General features: G+C 41.6%; 1 protein-coding gene across 2 annotated transcripts in view; it reads right to left on the bottom strand.

The window, feature by feature from the left end:
• Nucleotides 1-19,424: 19,424 nt before the first annotated feature.
• The window catches only part of ADA2 (adenosine deaminase 2), a 79,998-nt gene continuing 74,914 nt past the window's right edge, over nt 19,425-24,508 (bottom strand). For both annotated transcript variants that reach the window (XM_077468870.1, XM_077468871.1), the window contains exon 10: nt 19,425-21,710. In XM_077468870.1, coding sequence (XP_077324996.1) covers nt 21,599-21,710 — 112 coding nt within the window. In that variant the 3' untranslated portion in view covers nt 19,425-21,598. The remainder of the gene's footprint in view (nt 21,711-24,508) is intronic.

Below are 24,508 nucleotides of genomic sequence, written 5' to 3'. Positions count from 1 at the left end.
GCCTGCTTTTAACTTCTAAATAAATCGGTATGCTATGTTGTACATCACATAGACCTGACTATGTGTTCTTTGTCTTATTGGTTGCTGATTTTATTGAAGTTCCCTTTTAAGTTAGGCCCATTCAGATAGAAGTGATATCTTTTTTGGGTAGAAAAGCAAATGTATTTCAAATTTTAAATTTTTTCACAAAATGATCCTTTATCCTGAGGTTTATGTGTGTCTGTGAGACTTCTGGCACAGTAATTAGCAGCATTTTGTGGGTCCAATGACTATGTAATATGTAGTGTATACAGCACCTAGGTTCGGGTTCTGTTTAATCACCCCTCTGTTAGGTACAGCCTGACCATGAAACGTGCCACAGGCAGAGCTGCCGCTAAGGGGGTAGCATAGGTCCTCCTTTACTGGGTCCGGGCCAGCAGGGGAATCAGATGTGGGCAGGAATGGGGGTGATCGGTGCAGCAGGAGGACAATTAGAGGAACCGATCCCCTTTGTGTCTCCCTGCAGCAGCAGAAAGCCAACTTCTCTCCCTACCGCTGGCTTTTGTCTGCTGCAAGGAGACGCACATCCACATGAGACTGGTATCTGTGATTGCCTCTCCCCACTGCACCGATCGACTTCTCTGTCCTGCACACGTCCTCTTCCCCTTGTTCCCTGCCCCCCCCCCCCTTCTCTCCCCTCCCATTGGCTGCTGCGGACACACAGGGTGGGTGATCTTCAGGATGGAGATATTTACTTTTGGAAGTTAACACAATGAGTGATCGGTACCGATCACTCACTGTGTTTATTTATAGCTGAAGCATAGTAAACTGTGTTTATTATGTTTAGAGGTGTATTTGCCACTAGTAACAAACAATCCATCAATTCAGCCCGCTGCCAGACTCCCATACATCACTTGCAGAGACAATGAACAGTCTTTTGCTGGTTTTGTCTTAGCCCTTGTACACACGGTCGGACATTCCGACAACCAAATCCGTCAGATTTTGTCCGAAACTGTTGCATACACACAGTCGGACAAAGTTGTCAGAAAATCCAATCGTACTTAACGTGATGACGTTATTTCGTTAGGACGGAACTACGTTCATTCTAGTAGCCAATAGCTTTGGTCTAGGAATTTGATCTGAGCATGCGTGGCACTTTGTCCAATCGGAATTCTCTACACATGATTGGACAAAGTCCGATCGGATCATGTTGTCAGAAAATTTTATAGCCCAGCTGGAAAACTTGAAAAACAGTCCGATGGAGCCCACACACTGTCGGATTATCCAACAACACGGTCCTATCGGACATTGTCCATCGGAATGTCCGACCATGTGTACAAGGGCTCATTGGGGGATACAACTTGGTTGGGGAAAAGGGTATATAGAGTAATTCAATTGCCATCATATTTTAAAGATTGTAAAAGTTAGCACATAGTTAGAGCCAGAAGAGATGATGTGCAATTGCTATGATCTTCCTCCTGCATCACCACGCAGACTGTTGCTCCTCCTCTGCTCAACTCCCGCAGAGTATTACGTCCAAGAATTCCCCATCCAATACCGTGTAAAGAATGAGGACATCACTCTTGACCTTGTAAGTATGTTCCCAGAACTTCTCCTGCACAAAGCTTATCTGCCTGTGCTGACAGTCTCCCAGCAAAAATGTTATTACTAGCACCTACCTATTGGTAGAGGGTTCCACATTTGCTTCAGTTTGTGAATGAACAGGAGCCTCTGTACAAATCGCTTTCTGTTTATTCAAGAGTCCATTGCAGCTGCAAAGAAAGGGACTGAGAAATTTATATCATCACTCAGTGCCCATGTCAATGAGCCCCAAGACTTCATTCGCACACAGAGCTTTATTAACGCAATACAGTTTTATCTTTTAGGCTCCATTCACACCTAAGTGTACTGGAATTGTGCAATTCTGCCCCTGATTCCATAATTGCGGCAAAACATTGAAGGCATTTGGGATGCCATTATTTATTAGTAGCACGCCAAACCCAGTGCAATTTTTGCTGAGATTGTCATGAGACAAAACGCGCTAAAAACGCAACATCAAATGTGCCTGGCTTTGTGCCAAAATTTGGTACATGAGCTTCTTTGGTGCGTTTTTGAAGAGGAGGGAGGCCCATTCACATACATGCTGCCGCTCCAAAAACACGCCACAAAAAAATAAAATGCGGTTCAGCAGGTGTCGCTACAGTGGGCTTAGGTGTGAATGGAGTCTAAGATTTAGCAGGAATTTTGTAAGCTATTTTGTGTTTGTGTCCACTATTTATGATTTTTTATTGTAACTTTTAGCAAAAATATTGTTTTAATATTCATATTTTGTGGGTGGGGGGACTGTAAGGTAGACTGTACGGGGCCCTGTGATTTTTGACAGCAGCCTGGCTACAGGACATGTGTTTCTGCTTCATCCCAGGGTTCTCCAGATCTCTCATAATCCTAGTCATTCACACATTATTTATATTTGTTTTAAACATCAGTTCTCTTTCTAATAGGAGTTTCTATTATGTTTTAGATTGTCAGTAAAAAATTAGCTCTGTCGTGAAATTTTCCATATTTAACTACCTGCTGACAGCTCACAGTAAATATGCTGCAATGTACATTGGTTCCAGGTTTTGGGTGCACATGCATGTGGCCCCTGCTGACCCACAGCACGAGTTTGATCAACTGTGTCCAATCGCAGCGCAGAGTTCTGTGTGTTATTAACCCCCCGAGTTAACCCCATGATTTCCCCTTGATGTTAACCCCTTCCCACCCAGTGTCATTGCGACAGCATTACTACTGGTCACTTTATTCGTCTCACTAACAACATCAGTGTCAGTTAGTGACTCTCTCAGTCTGTCTGTTATGCCGCGTACACACAACCAGACTTTTTGACAGACTAGGTCCAAAGGGATTAGTCCATCGGACAATCCGATCGTGTGTGGGCTAGTCTGATCGTTTAAAAAAAAAAACTCAGACGGACCTAGAAATAGAATGTTTCAAATCTATCTGATGGAACTCAATTCTGACAGACTAAAATCGGGAAAACCGTTACGACGCAAGGGAAGCTATTGGCTACTGGCTATTAAACATCCTTGTTTAGTCCCGTTTACTTCATCATTTTCAAAACGAACTTAGTCCGTTCGTGTGTGGCCAAGTCCATTAGTTCGGAAAGTCTGTCGGAACTCAGCCGAAAGTCCGTCGGACCTAGTCTGCCGGAAAGTCCGGTCGTGTTTACGTGGCATTAGTGCCAGATTGCCTGCTTGCCACCCTATAATACGCTGATCACTGCCATTACAAGTAAACGTGCCTATAGCTGCATAAATTCCAGTATATATACACTATAGTTTGTATACGCTACACGTTCACACCAATTAATATATACTTATTGTTTTGTTCTTTGTTTTTTAGACATGCAGCAGAATACATTTTGGCCTAAATTTATGAAAAATGTTTTTATCACAGAAAGTATTCAAGTCTTTTTTTCATTTATATAATAAAAAACCCAGTGGTGATCAAACACCACCAAAGGAAAGCTCTATTTTTGTGAAAAAAATGACATAAATGTAATATTCATTGGTAATGGAAAATGCACCGGTGTTCTGTCAGATTAGGCGACCCGTCAGAATGTGTAACGGAAGTGATGTTTCATTATGACAGGCGGTAGGGAGTTACATGTGCTTTTATTTGGTTATCACACCTGCTCAGGTTCCACACCGTTTCTCTTGCCGGACTTTGTTGTCTTCATTTTGTTTTTCTCTCCTGTTCATCTCTTTCCCCTCCAGAATCCTTGGACGGCTACATCATCTGGACTGCCTCTGCAACTGGCCTATGGACAGGACACTAATGGATATGGGTCTCCTATGTTCCTACAGGACACTAATGGATATGGGTTTCCTATATTCCTACTGTCACTAAGCTTTTCTATTCTACATGGGTATAGATTTAAAGTTGATATCTTGGAATATTAGAGGATTAAATGACAGGGTGAAAAGATCATTGCTGTTTAAGTTTCTGCAGACACAGAAACCTCACATTTTGTTTCTTCAAGAAACTCACCTACTGGTCAGCAAAATTCTAGCGCTCAAGCAGGCATGGGTAAAACGAGTTTCATGGCACATACTACTCCTCATCCTTGCTGGGTAGAACAGGTTTTCATTGATCCGAGGAGAAGATACCTCCTTTTAATTCTTGAAATGTATGCCCAACGCTGGGCGATAGTTAATGTGTATATCCCCCCTCCGTTTGACTCCACCATCCTGTATACCATCCTTACAAAAATAGCCCCCCTTCAGGTCCACAATATTATAGTTGGAGGGGACTTTAACCTCATCCTATACCATACCAAGTACACTACTAAGCCCCTTAGATCTGCCCCCCCCCCCCCTGATTTTGTCCTTTGGGCAGACACTTTTGGTCTTGAGGAGATTTGGCGGTGGAAGCATCCAGAGGATAGGACTTATTCACATATCTCAGCATCACATAGATCGGGGTCTCGCATAGACTTATTATTTGGGTCTGCTTCTGCTCTGTCTCAGGTTGGGGAGAGGTAGGTCTTTCAGACCACTCACTACTGGAGCTGGGCTTGACTCATGGTACCTTCCGTGAGCCGGGATGCTGGAGGCTAGCATCCCATTGGATAAACAATCCTTAAATCCAAGAGTTAGTGTGCCCCAGACTCTCAGAATACTGAACACTTAATGAGGGGTTGTCTTCCCTTGATGTGGTATGGGAAGCAGGTAAGGCTCATGCCCGAGGGGAATATTTCTCCTCTATCAAGGCAGTGAGATTCGGCTTTGCGTCACAGACCACTTAATTGGAACAGTGTGAAAGGAAGGCATTGGAACTTTTCACAGGGCGTCCAGCACCCGAAAATTATTCTACTCTAACCCAAGAAAGAAGAGCTTTGAAGCTCCGCTACGCCTCCCTGGTGCAATCTGATGCTTGGAAGTTTGTAGCCAAGCTTTTCGAGTCAGGGGACAAGAATAGCAAACTACTAGCCAACCTAGTACTCCTGCAGGCTTTACAAATATATTCTGGGATTGCCCACAGGACTATTAGTGGGAGATAAGCCAATTTATTCATCGTTTAATCACCATTCCTATTCCCCTGACAATTAGTGTCTGCCTCCTTGGCCTAGTGGAACAACTGGCATTCGCTAAAACAACACACACCCTAATAATTATCCTTCTTTTTTTATGCGAGAAAAGCCATAGTACTAAAGTGGAAGTCAGCCCCTCCCCCCACCCTGTCATCATGGAAGTAATTAGTTAATACAATGATACCCCTCTATAAAGCAACTTATCTGTCTCGAGGATGCCCCAAAAAATATGGCATTTGTGGACAAGCTCAGAGTCCCCTACACATGATCATCCCTCAGGGGATTTACCCAGATAGATTTCCTCTATATCTACCTGGCTTTTCTAAGAGCTGAGGTCCGTACTCCAGAAAGATAAACAGAGGTGTAAGCCTAGAAATTAAAATAACCACATTTACTCCTAACTGTTCCTATAGCGTCCAGTGCTGACAACTACAAACCAGATGAGGTCTTCCAAGAAACAATGGCAGCACAGTGGTATAGTGCTTAACACTGTCACCTAGCAGTAAAAAGGGTCGCTGGTTTGAATCCCAACCACGACACTACCTTTCTGGAGTTTGCATGTTCTCCCTGTGCCTGTGTAGGTTTACTCCGATTTCCTCCCACACTCCAAAGACATGCTGGTAGGTTAATTGGCTTCTGTCAATAATTGGCCCTAGTATATGAATAGGGACCTTGGATTGTGGGCTTCTTGAGGGTAGGGACCAATGTGAGTGTGCAATGTACAGGGTTAGGGACAATTGTAGACACTCAGGTTGGACTGGTGTCTTTATTCAACCTTACTAACTATGTAACTATCATAATCCTATCATGTGTAACCTGAGCGATGATTGTGTTGTGTTTAGTTAGGCATGTGTAGTTTTAAGCTGAACTGATGGCCCTGTTTTGTAGCTCAACAGCAAAAAAAAATTCAATAAAGAGAATAAAAAAAAACACACTAATAAAGTGCAAAAAAATTTAATAACATAAAATAGTGTACAGTGCCTTGAAAAAGTAATCATACCCCTTGAAATTTTCCATATTTTGTCATGTTACAACCACAAAACATAAATGTATTTTATTGTGATTTTATGTGGTAGACCAACACAAAGTGGCAAATAATTGTGAAGTGGAAGGAAAATGATAAATGTTTTTTAATTTTTTTTTTTTCAAATAAATATCTGAAAAGTGTGGCGTGCATTTGTATTCAGTCCCCTTTAGGCCTCGTACACGGTACGAAAATCAGAATGGAAAAGTGTGAAGGCGAGCTGTCTGCGGATTTTCAAATAGTTAGAATGGTGCATTTGATTTGACTTTTACATCAGATGAAAGCTGGATGTGCAGGCTATAAAATTTTTGTCTGATGTGAACTCAACGTCTGATTTTCAGATGGTCAGTACAGAAATCCGTCACACAAAAGTCGAAAGTACAAACACGCATGCTCGGAATCAAGGAACGACTGGGAAGAGTTTGGTCTTGTAAACTAGTGCTCGTAATCGAGAATTAACATTTGTGACGCCGCAATTAATGAAATGTCAAAATTCTCATCTTCTTTAATGGGATTATAGTGAAGCTACTTTACATGTAGTTATGCCAAACGTATTTTAAAAGGCATTTGTTTTGTACGATCTGAAAATCATCTCTGTGTGGCAAAAAACAAACACTGCACATCACCCTGAACACACCATCCCCACCCTGAAACATGGTGGTGGCGGCATCATGTTGTGGGGATGCTTTTCTTCAGCAGGGACAGGGAAGCTGGTCAGAGATGATGGGAAGATGGATGGGGCCAAATACAGGGCAATCTTTGAAGAAAACCTTTTGGAGTCTGCAAAAGACTTGAGATTGGGGCGGAGGTTCACCTTCCAGCAGGACAACGTCCCAAAACATGCAGTCAGAGCTACAATGGAATGGTTTATTCATGTGTTAGAATGGCCCAGTTAAAGTCCAAACCTAAATCCATTTGAGAATCTGTGCCAATACTTTGAAATTGCTGTTCACAGACGCTCTCCATCCAATTTGACAGAACTTGAGCTATTTTGCAAAGAAGAATGGGCAAAAATGTAACTCTCTAGATGTGCAAAGCTGGTAGAGACTTACCCAAAAAGACTTGCAGCTGTAATTGCAGCGAAAGGTGCTTCTACAAAGTATTGTCTTAGGGGGGCTGAATACAAATGTACATCACACTTTTCACATATTTATTTGTAACAAATGTTGAAAACCAGTTATCAGTTTCATTCCACTTCACAATTATGTACCACTTTGTGTTTGTCTATCACATAAAATTCCAATAAAATACATTTGCGTTTTTGGGTGTAACATTACAAAATGTGAAAAATTTGAAGGAGTATGAATACTTTTTCAAGGCACTGTAAATCCATTTAAGAGAACTAAACTTCCAATCAGAGGATGCGTATACCATTGTGTAGTGAAAGGTGTCAGAAAATGTATATGTTCACCACGTAGGGAATCACCAGTAACTGAGTGGACTCTTAACAGAATCTATGGACTCTATCATAGACTCAGTTTTTGAATCAGTTTTTGGCTTTCCAGTCTGGCTGCTTAACATCTGAGTTCTAGCCTCACGGTTACCTGCACGATTCCCTGGATTCATTCTTGGAGCTGTTTGGATTCCCTGGATCGTTTTGGAAATCTGCTGATTGAGCTATCCTCACTTGATTGACTTGTTGTCGCTGATATTTGAGTCCACTATTTCTGGTAAGAGTGTATACCCCTTATCTCGGATGGAGGACACGCTATCCCTGATGCTCTACATGCCTGCTGAGGCCTTTGTACCCCACTATTGTGCAACAACTTTTCGTGGTGGACCACATATATGTTTACCATGTTTCACCTTTGGGACTTTCTCACCTGTCTTGTCATTATATACATGTTCTGTTTTATATTCATTATATTTGAGATTGATTTTTATCACAAAGTTTTTTTATTATTTTTACACAATACTTGATATATTGTTCAATGTTTATTGTTTTATATTTTTAGTGCTACATTTTTCACTGATCTTTTGCATTGAATTTTTGTAACATTCTTATGTAGCAGCTGATAATTTTTCTTCACTAATTGAGTTAGCGCAGTAATATCCCCTATCCACATTGTCTATGGGAATGTTTGACCATTCTTCCAGAGGTGCATTTGTGAGGTCAGGCACTGATGTTGGATGAGAAGGGCTGGCTTGCAGTCTCCGCTCGAATTCATCCCAAAGGTGTTCTATCGGGTTGAGGTCAGGAGTTTGTACAGACCAGTCAAGTTCCTCCACCCCAAATTCACTCATCCATGTCCTTATGGACCTTGCTTTGTGCACTTGTGCGCAGTCATGTTGGAACAGGAAGGGGCCATTCCCAAACTGTTCCCACAATGTTAGTAATGGGAAATTGTCCAAAATGTCTTGGTATGCTGACGTCTTAAGAGTTCCCTTCACTGGAACTAAGGGGGCCCAAGCCCAACCCCTGAAAAACAACCCCACATCATAATTCCCCCTGCACCAAATAATTTGGACCAGTGCACCTGACTGCCCCTGTTGGCATTACTCATGCCTATTTATGAGGTAAACAGGCCCCCTTCCAGCCCCTTTCTGCTGGGGATTCAAGGACCTCATAAATATGCCATGCAGCTCCTCCTAGCCTCCAACCGCCCGAAGTGGGGTGCTTCAGCAGTGCTGCTCATTGATTTCAATGGGCAGGGGTGCTTTAGGAGCGGTGTGTACACCGCTCCTAAAGCGCCCTAAAGATTTGCTGCTTGCAGGACTTTTTTTTTTACATCCTGCCAGCGCAGCGCCTCCGTGTGAAAGCGCCTGAAAAATGCCTCCAGTGTGAAATTGAAGAAGCTGATTGGTTTCTCTGCAGAAGTGAGCCTGATTTTGCACTCTCCAGCTTTAGTAAATAAACCCCAGTGAAACAAGTTTTTTTCTGGACAACAATTAACCAAAATAAGAAAAACCTAAAAAATATAAAAGAGTTCCACCCAAAAATGGAACTTCCGCTTTAAGTGAAGGTGACCCCCTGACATGCCACATTCGGCATGTCATTTTTTTTGGGGGGGGGGGGAGTGGATACCCTCTTTTTAGGGGCATCCAGCTACCACTTCCTTCCGGGGCTCCGCGGAGCCAGAAGGAAGTTCACCTCACCCCCTCCCTCCGTGTAATCTTTTGGGACATGTCACAGATCCCAGAAGATTGCCCGGGCCAATCACAGCACGCAGCATGTCTCACACATGCGCAGCCCCTGCCCAGCTGTGAAGCCACAGCCAGGCGCCCACAGTCACAATGCTGGCGCCGAGGAGCTGGGCTTCGTTCGCCCTCATCGCTGGAGCGCGGTACAGGTGAGTGTCAGATTATTAAAAGTCAGCAGCTACACTTTTTGTAGCTGCTGACTTTTATATGGGTAGAACTTTAAAGACTGTTAAATCAATAGTCAGAGTTCGATTACGGAAAATTCAAATTTTTTATGCTATGGCTTTTGCAATCAGTCGGAAACTTACAGTTTGATATTTTTTTATATGCAAGTCACACACACTTCTGTTTTCCGATCCAAAAGCAACATTCATTACAAAATATAGACATCCCCCTATCATTTGCACATAGGCAATAGGATACATTTTCAACTTGATTTTTTTGAATTACCATTTTACCGGACATCCTTGTAATCAATCTTGTCTGGATTCTTGATGCATGTGCAGATATTGCAGCCACGATATAACATTGCTTCTATGTTGTAAGCAGTTTAAAAACACGGAGCTCCATAATATGTACAATCCTACTATGCAATGCTTTTGTTCTTGTGTGCTTGTAAATAAAAGATATATATCTGTTATTTCATTAAATTATAAATATTATGAGCCCACAATTCACCAAACGCAGCCGGCGCTTTAGTAAGGATTTAGCAAATTCAAGCTACACATAATTTTACCCCCCCCCCCCCCCATTTAGTGGCCCCCTGAAAAGCAATTTGTGATGGAATACTCTATACAGAGAATTTTGAGAGGAGGTCTGCAGGCATTCAGGAAGCAATACTGTCACTGCTTAATACCTGTTTTTCGATGGCTGTTGGGAAATTTGCATTGTGGGAATCCGATCAAATGTGAGCCAAGCGTTTGTCCGGTCTCCAGCAGCAGAAGCTCGGCTGTGAAATGAATGGAGAGTTACTATGGGGATTCTGTTGTCGCCTGCCTCCTCTGCACCCGCCTCCATAGCGAAGCCGCAGCTGACAGCGTGGGATCTGGTCGGATCTACTTAAAAAAAAGGTATGTATACTGATTTCTTCTTTACAGGGTTAGTGTTAGATCGTGGCTATCTGTAGATGCAGGGATTTTAATGTTAGGGTGGACTTCTACACAATCCCAATTTGATATCCAGTGCTAGTATGTAGAAAACCCACACGGTTGTCAAATTGGGAGCAGTGGCTGTGGCCATGCAGCCGCTGTGTCCCAACTGACATGAATGGGACTGCCTGTGCATGGAATGCACAGAAAAAATTTGCACCCCCCATGTGGGCAAACACAGCCCTAGCATAGTGTGTGCTTAAGTACATATGTGCAAACGAGGTTAGAGCGACAATCACCCACCCACCTAATGGGAGTGTTGATTGCCACTTTAGGCAAGCTGCTAGCAGGCTTTCAACAAGCTTCAAGTAGTGCTGAAGAATGCTAGCAGCTTGCTTAAAGTGGTAGACAGCACTCCCATTAGGATCTGTGTTCAACAATTACAAACTGGAGTTGAATCATACTTTAAAAGCTTCAACAAAGCTTACTGACAGCTCTGCAAATGCTTTGTCAAAGATTGCAGTTCACACTGCTCTTATACACGCTGAAGCTCATGTGAAACAGGCCATAGGGGTTTAATTTGAGAAGTTCTGTGTTAAGTTTTCACACTTTAGGCATAGCAATTGAAAAGTTTAAAAAAAATCTTGCAAAAACTCTGCAATTTTAACATAATCTGTATGTACTTTCTAATAGAAAGAAAATGCCTTTTATAGTTTGTGATTTCAGCAAATACAAAGCATTTTATATTCCACATTTGCTGGCAGTCCCCAGTAACAGAAGAGCCACAACATTTAAGTAGCCACTTGTGAAGCGTAAAATAAAATGAAATTTTATTGGAAAAACAGCTAAACATTTCATTCCTCATTCATATCGCACTTGGCTTGATTGGCAAAATATTTGCACACACCTTGTGTAAGGAACCTCTTCCCACCCCATAATTTCCTGAATAGTGGAAATGTTCTTTAAAAAAATTCCAAAATATTTTAATGTATTGTAAGCGAATTGCAGTTGCAGTATCTACTTTTAAAATTAAAATCTTAAAGTATTTTGCATATTAAAGCTTAACATTATTCACACTATGGAAAATAAGCATCTCATGTTAAATATTTAGCAGTATATGTTGATGTTCAAGACACACCATGGTACTGCCAGTAGCAATAATTAAAATATTTCTAGGAAACCCAACCTTTTATATGGCACAAAAAGGCAATATATTATATCTTACTGTTGGCAACATAATACTTGATACTATTAAGATGAACTCCAAACACATAGTTATAAAAAAAAATGAAGTCAATTATTATATATTTATTACTAATTATTATTTTAATAAAGCTAGTATAAGTATGTGAATAGGTCATTATAGACCCTCTTCATAAATCAACACAGTAACACAAAAAGGAGAAGATAAACTAGAGCATTTTAGACAAGTAACCTCAACAATGTACATTTATATCACCATATATATGACTATCTTTAGCTATGTACATGATAACATGATATACAATGACAAAAATGAAATCTCTTTAAAAAATACAAACAATTTTTCCTGTGACGGGGATCCACATTGTCTTCCACTGTGGGAGAGGAACAAGGGAGGGAGAGCCATTCAGCAATGCTGATTTTAAGGCATCATTGATATCAGTAGCATACAAGTATTGCAGACAAAAATATAGTTTTAGGGCAATTATAAGAGAAAGGGATGAGATACTGATCATTGGGCAACAATTCTGTGACAAAAGATATTTCATCAAGTTGAACTTTCGGTGAACATTCCATTTGTTCAAGAGGAAGGGAAAAATATTCTTTATACAAATATATAAATCTTGTGAGATACTAGTCTAGAGCAACCTGAGACTGCAATCACCATCAGGTATAAAGTAACCTGAGGGTACAACCTAGCGTCAGGTGTGGTATAACAATTCCTGTGAAACAAAGTGCAAATTCACAGCTGCTAAGCATTGATCACAGTCCCATAATCTGTGAAAACATATATACAAAAAACAAAAAAAATGCAGCGCTGTTGGATACTGAACTTTACAAATGCATAGATAGTGCCATAAACAGTGAAAATCAATATTACTAAAAAATATAACTATGAACATAAAAAAAAAATTGTGTGACAAGCAAGCTCACAGTGAAAGAAATTTAGTATTATTCCTTAATATCAAATGTCCAAAAAAAAAAAAAAAAATGTTTTTCTCCTAATTTTCATCAATCCACAGAGACAAAAGTGAAAATTGGGGTATTATACATATTACTGTCCAAAAAGTGACTCTAGTGATGATAATCCTGATCAGAAGAGGGTGACTTCACACATGTGCTAACCCCCACCCCCCCCCCCCCCCCCAATGTAAAACTGGCTCAGCAGGATCCTACAAGAAAATCCAGAGAAGTTTCCCTCAATTTTAAAACAAGAAAGAGGCTGGATAGTGCATTATTGCTAGTTTAAAAATGTATTTAGAAGATATAACATCGGGGGACTCACACATTTTAGGTGCTTCCAGGGCACCAAACTTTAAAAGCGGGGGGGGGGATCCCCCTGAGGAAGACACGTGATTAGCCCCGTGTCGTCACATGAAGGGGAGGGACCAGGACGGTGGAGGAGCTCAGATACATGCTTGTTTGTACAAGCTGCTGACATACAAGTTTGGAGAGGAATTCTATGCTTAATGCTTTTATAGTTTGGTGTGCTGGAAGCACCTAAAATGTATGAGCACCCGGATGTTATGTTTTCTACATACATTTTTAAACTAGCGACTATCCAGCCTCCTTCTTGTTTTAAAATTGAGGACAATTTCTCTGGATCTTCCTGTGGGATCCTACTGAGCCAGTTTCACTTAGAGCCCAGGAGTGGTTCAACTGCTTATGTGGACCAAACGTAAGTGTGCGGTCACAATCAGGATTATCATCACTAGAGTCACTTTTTGGACAGTAATACGTATAATACCCCAATTTGCACTTTTGTCTCTGTGGATTGATGAAAATTGGGAGAAAAAACTTTTTGGGACACTTGATATTAAGGAATAATACTAAATTTCTTTCTCTGTGAGCTTGCTTGTTACACACATTTTTTTTTATGTTCACAGTTATGTTTTTTAGCAATATTGATTTTTATTGTTTATGGCACTATATATGCATTTGTAAGGTTCAGTATTGCACAGCGCTGCATTTTTTTGTTTTTTGAAAAATATTCTTTGCCTATCCTATAATGCAAATTGGAATAATTCCCAGGTCACAATGTTCTCATAATGTTCCTTATTATGGGGAACTGTGGGTATATTTTCTGCCACTCTGAAATGGCATCTTTTAGTGTGAGGGCCATACACCTATAGATTATCTGCAGATTTTAAAAAAAGTGGAACAGATTTCAGTATGCTAAACTGTGTGGATGGAGGAATCTCCCACTGGGCCAAGCATCAGTATCTTGCTACCGTAGTTGGCCCCACTGGCTCTCAACCTAAAGCATGCCTGCACCCAATCAGGATGTTCAGGTATTGTGAGAGCCAGTGGGGCCAACTAGTAAGATATGGAAGCTTGGGACAGTGGGAGATTCTTCCATCCACACAGTTCAGTGTAGATGGAGGAATCTGTTACACTTTTTCCATCTAACCATAGAAAATCTACAGATAATCCATAGGTGTCTGACAAAAGACAAGTCCATCCAGTTCAACCAAAAAAAGGGAAAAAAATACAATGCTATATTCACAATCCTATATTTAAACTTGATCCAAAGGAAGGTAAAAAAAACGAACAATAAAGCATGATTCAATTTTCTCCAGCGGGGGGAAAAATTTCCTTCCTGATCTCCCAAGAAGCAATCAGATATTCCCTGGATCAACTTTATCTATAAATGTTAGTATCCAGTTATATTATGTGTATGTAGGAAAGAAACCGGGGCTTTTTAAAAAAAACAATCTACTGAGCGGGCCAGAACCAGCTCTTGAGGGAGTCTATTCCACGTTTTCACTGCTCTTACTGTAAAGAAGCCGACTTTTGCTGGCAGAATTCCAGCCAGCAAAAGATTGAGAGCAGGTTCTCTATTTTTCGGTCGGAAAAAGTTCCGATCGGAAATTCCGATCGTCTGTACAAATTTCCGACCAGGGGAAAATTCTTAAGCATGCTCGAGAACAAATTCGACGCATGCTCGGAAGCATTGAACTTCATTTTACTCGGCTCGTCATTGTTGTTGTACGTCACTGTGTACTTGGCGGTCGAAAGTTCAGAGAACTTTTGTATGACCGTGTGTATGCATGCCAAGCTTGAGCCGAACCATCCAAATTTTTTCTGACGGAATTTCTGATTGTGTGTATGGTGCATTACTGTACTGATTACTGTAGTTGCTCTGGGAACATTTTGTTGTGTATTAATGAGAAAATGTTATACTTTTTGTAGGTAATTTTCCTTTCCTGATGCGTATGCATGACAGCATATTAATATGGGTAGGCTCCACCCCCACCCAATTCCAGGACCGCTTATACTATATAAGTAAGTCGCCTCCCACCACTCAGCATTCTCGTAACTTATCATCACTGTAAAGCCCTTAGGCAGGGACCTATATGCTTATGCATCAGGAAAGGAAAATTACCATCAGGCAAGTATAAAATTTTCCATTTTCCTGACACAATTATGACAGCATATATGTATGGCAGGGGTTGACAAATTTGCTTGGAATCTAGGAGCCAGCTAAAAAAGTTAGGAGCCAGGTCGGTGACGGCGATCTGGACCTGTCCCTGGCCTGACATGGAGACGAGTGAGGGGAAGATAGCCCCCAGCCCCCCACATATGAGATCACCTCTCATTGGACACACCGCTCGAGTGCTAAATGGCCGCTGTGATTGGTCATTTAGCATGATCTGTGATTGGCTGTATCCAAGGGACACGGCCAACACAGAACTTCCCCGATGCTCGCCCATGGCGGCGTGCAGAGGGGAAGTAAACAGGAGGATGTCTAGGGACGCCCTCCCGGCAATTGGTGTCCGCGCTGTAGACATCTTTCGTCTATAGCGCGGGCACGAAGTGGTTAACAAAAGAATGTGACTATTATTTCCGACATATTCCCGCTCATTTACTGCCATTTCCCTGCTAAGGGTTCGATCAGGTCCGCCTGAAAAACTGACAGGTGAACCTGATCAGACAGCCCTTTTGAAAGGGGTCAAGCAGGGAGGATTACAAATAATATTTTTTTTTTCCTTAATTAAAATAATTTTTTTTTTTACTTTTTACAAAAAAAAAAAAAAAAATTACAAAAAATAAATATATATATATATATATATATATATATATATATATATATATATATATATATATATATATATATATATATATATATAATTAAATTAATAAATTAATTAATAAATTTAATAATATATATATAATATAATGAGAAGCCATTTACCAGCCACCACACTCACCGTTGGGCAAAAAACAGGCAGGGGAGCTTCACTCAATTAGGAATTAGCATTATTGGAATAGGGTGTAATTTCTACATCCACCACAAGATGGCGCCAGACTACCGAAAGATTTTAGAAGGCCGCAAAGCCGTGGCCTCAATTACTGGCCGGCGCGGCCCGATGGAATTGCGCGGCGGAGTTCGGGGTCCAAATGGAGACAGGATACCCCAGCAGCGTTGCCCCAGTCGCCAGGACACGAAATCTAGGCGCAAATGCGACCTGGCGACCGGGGTTTGTCGAGCCCTGATGTATGGGATGTAATAAGTATCAAAAGACAAGGGTGTTTAATGCTGAAGTGTTTAAGTCGAGGATTAGATCTATCCCACACTAACGACTGAAATATATTGTAGCTAAGGTCGCTGGGTCCACTTTAAAATGGGCCCAAAACGTGTTGAATGTAGACCAGATCACAGTTTACTGTACATTAGTTCTGGAGGCACTCCCTTAAGTATTGTCCATGGATGCGCAATCCATCTGAGAAAGCAGTCTCTGCACTCAATTGATGGATTTGTCCTAGCTCTCTAAGCCCCTTGACTAACTTGATCTGCACCCCTGCGACTGTCTTTAATGGACAGTGTTTGTCCTCTCCTGATGCTGCTAGGCCTGAAGAGCTCATTGTTTGTCCTTTGAAGATGGACCACTTCCATGTCTCTCTTTAACCTCAAATATATTTCCAATGCTTGTGGTACTTCTGACTAGGGATGAGCCGAACACCCCACGGTTCGGTTCGCACCAGAACTTGCGAACGACCCCCGCGTTCGGTACGAACGTTAGAACCCCATTGAAGTCTATGGGACTCGAACGTTCGAATTGGAAAGTGCTAATTTTAACGGCTAATATGCAAGATAGTGTCCTAAAAAGGGTTTGGGGACCTGCCTCCTGCCTCAGGGGACATGGGTCACTGCAAAAAAAAGTTTTAAAAACTGCCGTTTTGGCGGGAGCACTGATTTTAATGACGATTAAAGTGAAAAAAAGAAAGTGAAATATTCCTTTAAATATGGTGCCTGGGGGGTGTCTGTAGTATGCCTGTGAAGTGCCACGTGTTTCCCGTGTTTAGAACAGTCCCTGCACAAAATGACATTAAACGGAAATAACACCATTTAAAACTGCTTGCGGTTTTAATGTTATATCTGGTTCCTGCAATATGGTTGAAAATCATTGAGAAACATGGCATGGGTAGCCCTCCCTGCCCATTACCAGCCTATTTGGGTCTTGTACGCATATTAAGGGGAACCCCGTACCCATATTAAAAAAAGGAAATGCGTGTGGCCCCCAGGCCCTATATACTCAGAACAGCAGTATACAGGCGGTGCAAACAAGACAGGGACTGTGTAGGTTTGTTGTGTTAAGTTGAATCTGTTTGTCATTTTCAACCGGTACATTTTTAAAGTGTAGCTCCAGTCAAAAAAACTATCTTTAAGCTTTTTGGAAAACATAGGGAAGGGTTATCACCCCTGTATAATTTGTTTTGTCGTCCATCTTTTTTCATCTCACTTGCTGCTGTCTCCTTGCGTTTGCAAGTAGGAGATGTTTGTAAGTTGGATGTTTGAAAGTAGGGGCCTGCCCTATATTATAGCGGTATGTACTGGGTACAGAGCACGCAGACAGCACGCACTATCTCCTAACACTACTGACTGCAAGCTCTATTATTAACCACTTGTTAGCCCAATGTTTGCATAAAGTGAAAGATGAAGTTATGCTGAGTAAATAGATATCAAACATGTCACTCTTCAAAATTGCACATGCCCGTGGAATGGCGCCAAACTTCGCTACTTAAAAAATCCCCATAGGCGACGCTTTAATTTTTTTTTTACTGGTTACATGTTTTGAGTTGCAGAGGAGGTCTAGGACTAGAATTATTGCTCTCGCTCTAACATTCTCGGCGATACCTCACATGTTTGGCACATGCGAGCACATGGGGACATGGGCGCTTTAATTTTTATTTTATTTTTTTATTGTTCATTTTACTTTATTTATGTTAGTTTGACATTTTTTTCCCCAAAAATATATTTTTGATCACTTTTATTCCTATTACAAGAAATGTAAACATCCCTTGTAATAGGAATATGGGGTGACAGGTCCTCTTTACAGTGAAATCTGGGGGGTCAATATGACCCCACATCTCACCTCTAGGCTGGGAAGCCTGAAATAAAAAATAAAAAAAAGATTCTGGCTTTGATCGTACTGGCGAGTTGGTAGAAGCACCGGAGGGCGGTGAGGGGCGTCTATGGCTGGGTATTTCAGGGTATCACCGAGTATGGCTGGGTATCTCTGAGTATGGCTGGGTATGGCAATTTATGGCAGGGTATTACAGAGTATTGGCGGGGTATTGGCGGGGTACTACAGAGTAATAGCAGGGTACTGCAGAGTATTGGGGGGTACTACAGAGTAATGGCAGGGTACTGCAGAGTATTGGGGGTACTGCAGAGTAATGGCGGGTACTGCAGAGTATTGGGGGGTACTGCAGAGTAATGGGGGTTACTGCAGAGTAATGGGGGGTACTGCAGAGTATTGGGGGGTACTGCAGGTTAATGGGGGTTACTGCAGAGTAATGGCGGGTACTGCAGAGTAATGGCGGGTACTGCAGAGTATTGGGGGGTACTGCAGAGTATTGGGGGTACTGCAGAGTAATGGCGGGTACTGCAGAGTATTGGGGGGTACTGCAGAGTAATGGGGGTTACTGCAGAGTAATGGGGGGTACTGCAGAGTAATGGCAGGGTACTGCACTGCAGAGTAATGGCAGGGTACTGCACTGCAGAGTAATGGCGGGGTACTGCAGAGTAATGGCGGGGTACTGCAGAGTATGCACTGGTATTGCAGAGTATTGGCAGGGAATTGAGGGGTTAAATTCGGTGAGCAGCGATGTGGGCACTGCAGATGCAGCCCACATCGCTGCTGACACCGATCTCTTTCCCCTCCGCTGTACCGATCGGTACAGAGAGGGGAGGGAGGAACAGGCGTCATAACATGACGCCGGTTTGTTTCCAAGTGATCACTCCGTCATTTGACGGAGCAATCACGTGGTAAACGGTCGCTATGAGCGGCCGTTTACCGTGATCCGTGATGCGACCCGGCGGTCACGGATGCTCTCGAGTGCGCACACCTCGGGGCACGCGAGAGCAGAATTCTGGGAGGCCGTTAATTAACGGCCTCTCAGAGTTAAACAACCCCCCTGAAGCCGTTAATCGGCAATGGGCAGTTGTTAAGTGGTTAAAGCTAGATCACTAGCTATATAGGTGAGGTGAATATAGTGGTGTATACTGCAGTCAGGGCACAGACAACAACCACTACACAGCAGCAAGATAGGAAATCAGCCAAAAACGATTGGTGTGTACTGTGTTGAAGGTACACAGAACACCCACTGCTTCAGATGCTAAGTAACACACTACACGAAGCCGCCTCAAAGGCGGCCTTATATAGTGTGGGGCGTGCACTACACAGCCTGAGCTATGATTGGCCACAGGCAGGATGCCTGTGGCCAATCATGGCTCTCCTCGCTGCCGGCGCTGCGATTGGCCAAGCATGCGGGGTCACAGTGCATGCTTGGCCAATCATGGGGCAGCAATGCACTGCGCCACCGCAGTGCATTGTGGTCCGCGCGCGCGTCACTCGAATTTTGACGCGAACGGCCCAAACGTTCGGAATTCGCCGAACGCCCGAACAGCCAATGTTCGAGTCGAACGTACGTTCGACTCGAACACGAAGCTCATCCCTACTTCTGACACTTTAGTTTGGATATGCCTGAAGGATAATGTCCTAACCCAGATGCAAAGATGCAGACCACTGTACCATGCTGCGAAAGAGACTTGAGCCATTCTAACTGATGATGGCAGCAACAATGTAGTTTACGGCTTGACGCTTGGATATCTGAGATCCTTTTTCTAGACTTATTAGCCATTCGAAATACTGCTTCAGTGTTACTGGCCATATTGAGTAAGTCTTATCCAGCTGAATGGAGAGTGAGACAATGTGTCCCTCCCTATTTGGTATACCCAAGGGGAAAGAACAATCTGCACAGGTCTTTCAGAATTGGTTTACCAAGATATGCAACAGTTACTGGATCCCGGAGTGAGGACATGACTGAGCCTCAGCTACCATTTAATCCCATATCTCGGATTTAACCACTTAAGGACAGGAAGATTTTCCCCCTTAATGACCAGGCCATTTTTTTTTGTATCCAAACAAAATTGACATCCTTTTTTCCCCACAAATAAAGCTTTTTATTTGATGGTATTTGATCACCTTTGCGGTGCACTATAAACAAAAAAAGACCAATGATTTTGAAAAAAAACCCCAATTTTTTTTTACTTTTTGCTCTAATAAATATAAAGAAAAAAAAGAAAAAAAATGTCTTCATCTATTTAGGCCAACATGTATTCTTCTACATATTTTTGGTAAAAAAAAATCGCAATAACCGTATATTGTTTGGTTTGCGCAAAAGTTATAACGTCTACAAAATAGGGTATAGATTTATGGTATTTTTTTTTTAACTAGTAATGGCTGTGACCAGTGATTTGTAGTGGGACTGCGACATTACGGCGTACAGATCGGACACTTTTGATGCTCTTTTGGGACCATTGACATTTATACAGCGATCGGTGCTATAAAAATGATTACTGTATAAATGACACTGGCAGGGAAGGGGTTAACACTAGTGGTGATCAAGGGGTTAAATGTGTTCCCTGGAAGGTGTTTCTAACTGTGGGGGGTGTGAACTGACTGGGAGTACAGAGAGATCACTGTTCCTAATTACTAGGAACAATCACTCTTTACTTCCCTGACATAATAGGGATCTGTTTGTTTACATTGACAGGTCCCCGTTCTGGCTCTCTGTGGAGCGATCGCGGGTGAACGTCGGACATCGCGGTCACTGGCCCCCCTGCCTTGCAGTGGGCGCACACCTGCTATAGCTGTAAAACTGACCAACTTACAGCTATGGCAGTTCGTGGGAACGAGTCGAACCGGCTGAGCAGTGAGGAAAAAAAAGGAGAATGCTGCCTGGTGGGAGGCAGCTTATTTATATAGTATAACCTGTCCTGGATTTGGGCGGGGGCAGAGCCTACCCATACATATATGCTGTCATGCTTGTGTCAGGAAAATATGTATTTAAATGCTATATTGTTTTAAATATTTACTTACAAAGCAAATATTCTAATGTGCTGCCACTTAGCATTGCTATAGTTATTGTATGTCATAAAATGTGTAGCTTTAAAATAGATTTAATTGCTAAATAGATATGGATGCAGTGGTTGTCAAATTGAATTATTTTGAGATACAATTAGATTGTTTGACATCATTCATATTCCTAGAAAACAAAAAAATGGTAAATATAAAACCAATATTTTAAAGGTATATTTTTTTTTATGCTGTTATCTGTATATTTGATGACACCTTGGAAGCAAAACATGTTGCATCCAACTTGAAGCGCTTGTTGTTTTTGCATTCTGGGGTGTTCCTCTTAATGCCAGTCTATAAAACAGCAGATATCGAATACAATTATGGCACTCCTTACCTCATTGTGCACCATTCAGGAGTGATAATTATAAAATTTAAAACAGTATTGAAAACATACTAAGTCTGCATTCCCTCCTTCATTTCCTTCTCTGTGTTGTCTGATATCCCAAAATTCTTCTGTCTCAACTTCTATTGTTCACAGTTGTCTCCATTAACACACACTTCACTCCCTTCCTGTTAGTGAACCCCTTTTTGGTCCAGTGTTGCGTAAAATAGTTTCCTTTAGGGAAGAAAAGAAAGCACTCTGTATTCCAGAAGCTTTACGGTATGTCAAATAATGGGTCTTCGTTCAATTTTAAGCCTTCACCTCCTACTGGCTGTTGAACCAGGTTTCATTGGCTAAAATTTCAATGAACTTGTCCCAGTTCTTCTGCCACATTTCCATGAGCTTATCCTTCCCTTCTGCAGACAATGAGACGTAGCTGTATGCAGGACACAAACAGTAAAAACGGATTTTAGTGTGATTACAAACTCCTTTCTGCTGAAAATAGAGATTAGCTACAGGCAATGGGTACAATTTCCAGCCATTTTAACTGTGGGCAGCTGAAGCTGCTGCCTGTTCCACTTCCTGGATTTACATAGACACACTGAGGCACACCTCCAGCTCTGCAGCCCTGCAGCTCTCATTGGCCCTCTTATGACTCATCCCCCCTCCCTTCCTGGCAAACTCTCACGAGAGTTAGAGAGAGAGCTGTGCATGATGTCATACACCTAGGCTAACGACCAGACAAGAAAAAGTAAGTGGGCTGTATAAGGTATTTACTGGCAGAAAAAAAAAAAACATTTTACTATCCAAAGTCAAAATAACAAAGGCAGAGGATTTATTAGATGGCAAGATAAAAAAATTAATAAAGGTTCGCTTTAAGAACCAAGGGCACAAATCAGTGAGATTCATCCTCTCTATTTTTCCTATTTACTGATATAATTGAAAGTGAAAGGAAAAACCTTATGAGACAAATACGAACTCCCAAATTTAGAGTGTTTTCATTATGTTAAAATTGTACATTTTTTGAAATCCATACAGGGTGCATCTGATATTACCACTTCTACCTCAATGTAGTATTTGTGCAGATCCTTCGATAAGCATTTAGAACATACTGACTTGCAAGTCAGAAAAACTGTTCTATATGACGAAGTGGGAACAAGACGTAGGTGAGGCATTCCGAATAGATGAGTGGTCCAAAATATCACAGTTTGCATTAAAATCATACATAAATACCTCATTGATCGAAGCTAACTACAAGGTCTTGATGAAATGGTACATGGTTCCGGGGAGAATAACTGCGTATGTCACAGGGGCCTCTTTCTCCTGTTTTGGAGGGTGTCGTATGGAATACACAGTATTACACACATGCTGTTCCTGTCCCAAAGTGAAATGCTTCTGGATCTGTATCTACAATTTCAATTATTCACTTACACAGGTGACTCTAATTAAATCACCACAGAAAGCTCTTTTAGGACACCCAGTTGATGGGACACCAACGACAGGCAGGGAAACTCATAACCTTTATTTTCACAGCAGCTAGCTGTTTTCACAATAGCTAGGTTCTGGGGGACATCTATGATCCCTTTTGACATGGTGAAAAACAAGTTGTCATGAATTATGGTAAATGAACACCTTTCGGCAATCCTACTAGACAAAAACTATGTTTGATAAGATCGGGAACTCTGGAAAAAATACTTATCTGACCCCTCGTGAATTGTCAGAGATCAGACAAGTTATATATATACAGTACATATTATGGAGTGCACTTCCTTCTTTGGTACTCTTTCCTCTTCTTCTTTTCTTTTTCTCCTCTCTTTCTTTGGATCACCCCTTTCCTTATACTCTTCCTGCAGTGTCAGGGCGATAGATGTTATAAAATCTATAGTAATGAGCGCAGCATTGAAGGGGAAGGTACAACACCCTGTTCAAAGGCTGAATTTATGGTCCGTATTTCTAGACCGCATTGATACCATAATGAATAGGAAAGAGGATACCATCCTCACGGTTATGCTATCATGGTTTTCCCTCTCCCCCCCATATATAGTTTATGGAGGAGTGATGAGGAAACCAAAATATATTTATCGTTATTTCTAAGTTACAGGAAGGTTACTCTGTTGTGTTTTTTCTTTTTTTCCTTTTTTTTTCCTATGTGGCTTGTTGAGTAATGAGCTGTAACAGATGTGCAGGTCAGAAGAAGCTAAAATACTTTTCCAGAAATGTTTACTGTACTGTGATACAGATTTATGGAACGTTGTTAAATCTCTTAAATGTTTATTTGTCTTGAAAATTTCAATAAAAACCATTGGAACCGAAAGTGAAAGTAAAAGAAACTTTTGGGTTATCCCCAGAAAAGTAATAGAAAGGAACCCTTCCAATGGAGACACCAGTTCTGGTGGCCTGGAGGTGCCCAATGGATTCTCTTAATTTGCAGGGATTCCTCTCACTTTCTGTTTTGGCTAGTGGACAGTAAGTGAAAGAAAATCTCCCCAATGGGGCAGAGATGGCAAAAAATGAACAAACATGGGTTATAACCCTCTCTTACTCTATAAAAAAAAATAAAAAAACTGTCTATAGTTCTACTTTAAATACTGTAAGAGCCTTGTCTGAACTGGACCAAGGCAAAACTTTTAAAACGTTTTTGATGGGAGTGTATAAGGGTTAGAAGCTCTTTTGACTTCTTTTACTGTCAAATGTGTTGTCAAATTGGGAGATTTCCTCTAATTTGCCTGTGGTCAAAGGGCAAGGGGTGTCTCCCTAGTGAAGACACAGACAGCAGTAAAAAACCCAAAAGAGTTTCTAACCCTTTTGTACTCTATCCAAAACTATGTATTGTCTGAAATTCCAGTTTATCAGATCATTCTATCCAGCACTGGAGACCACTTCTCTATCTCAACAATAGTTGATAGTTCTGTCGCACTGCTCACCTATGGGGCCTTTTGCATGGTGATAGGTTTATCAGCAATCGGCATAGCCTTCAGCTTTGGGAAGTGGCAATGTCCACTGCTGTGTGGAAGACTTGGATGAGTCATGTGAAGTTGGATCTGAGATGGTGCCTCAATTTAAAACCTGTCCTTCCTATAACTACAAATAAAGGCTAGACATTGCCAAATGCCAATTGTATCCTTAGAATATACTGGGAGTGCTGAAACATGAGGGCATCATAAGTATGTAGCTTCCAGGTTTTAGAAATATTATTGTCAGAAAGCCCCTAGTCCATCTCAAAATGTGCTGCAT

Source organism: Lithobates pipiens, unplaced genomic scaffold, assembly GCF_037356315.1.
Source record: "Lithobates pipiens isolate NorthernLeopardFrog02 unplaced genomic scaffold, aLitPip1_a1.2 Scaffold_8, whole genome shotgun sequence".
Classification (NCBI taxonomy): domain Eukaryota; kingdom Metazoa; phylum Chordata; class Amphibia; order Anura; family Ranidae; genus Lithobates; species Lithobates pipiens.
The sequence above is the reverse complement of the archived record's forward strand: the minus strand, read 5'-3'. Positions and strand labels throughout refer to the sequence as shown.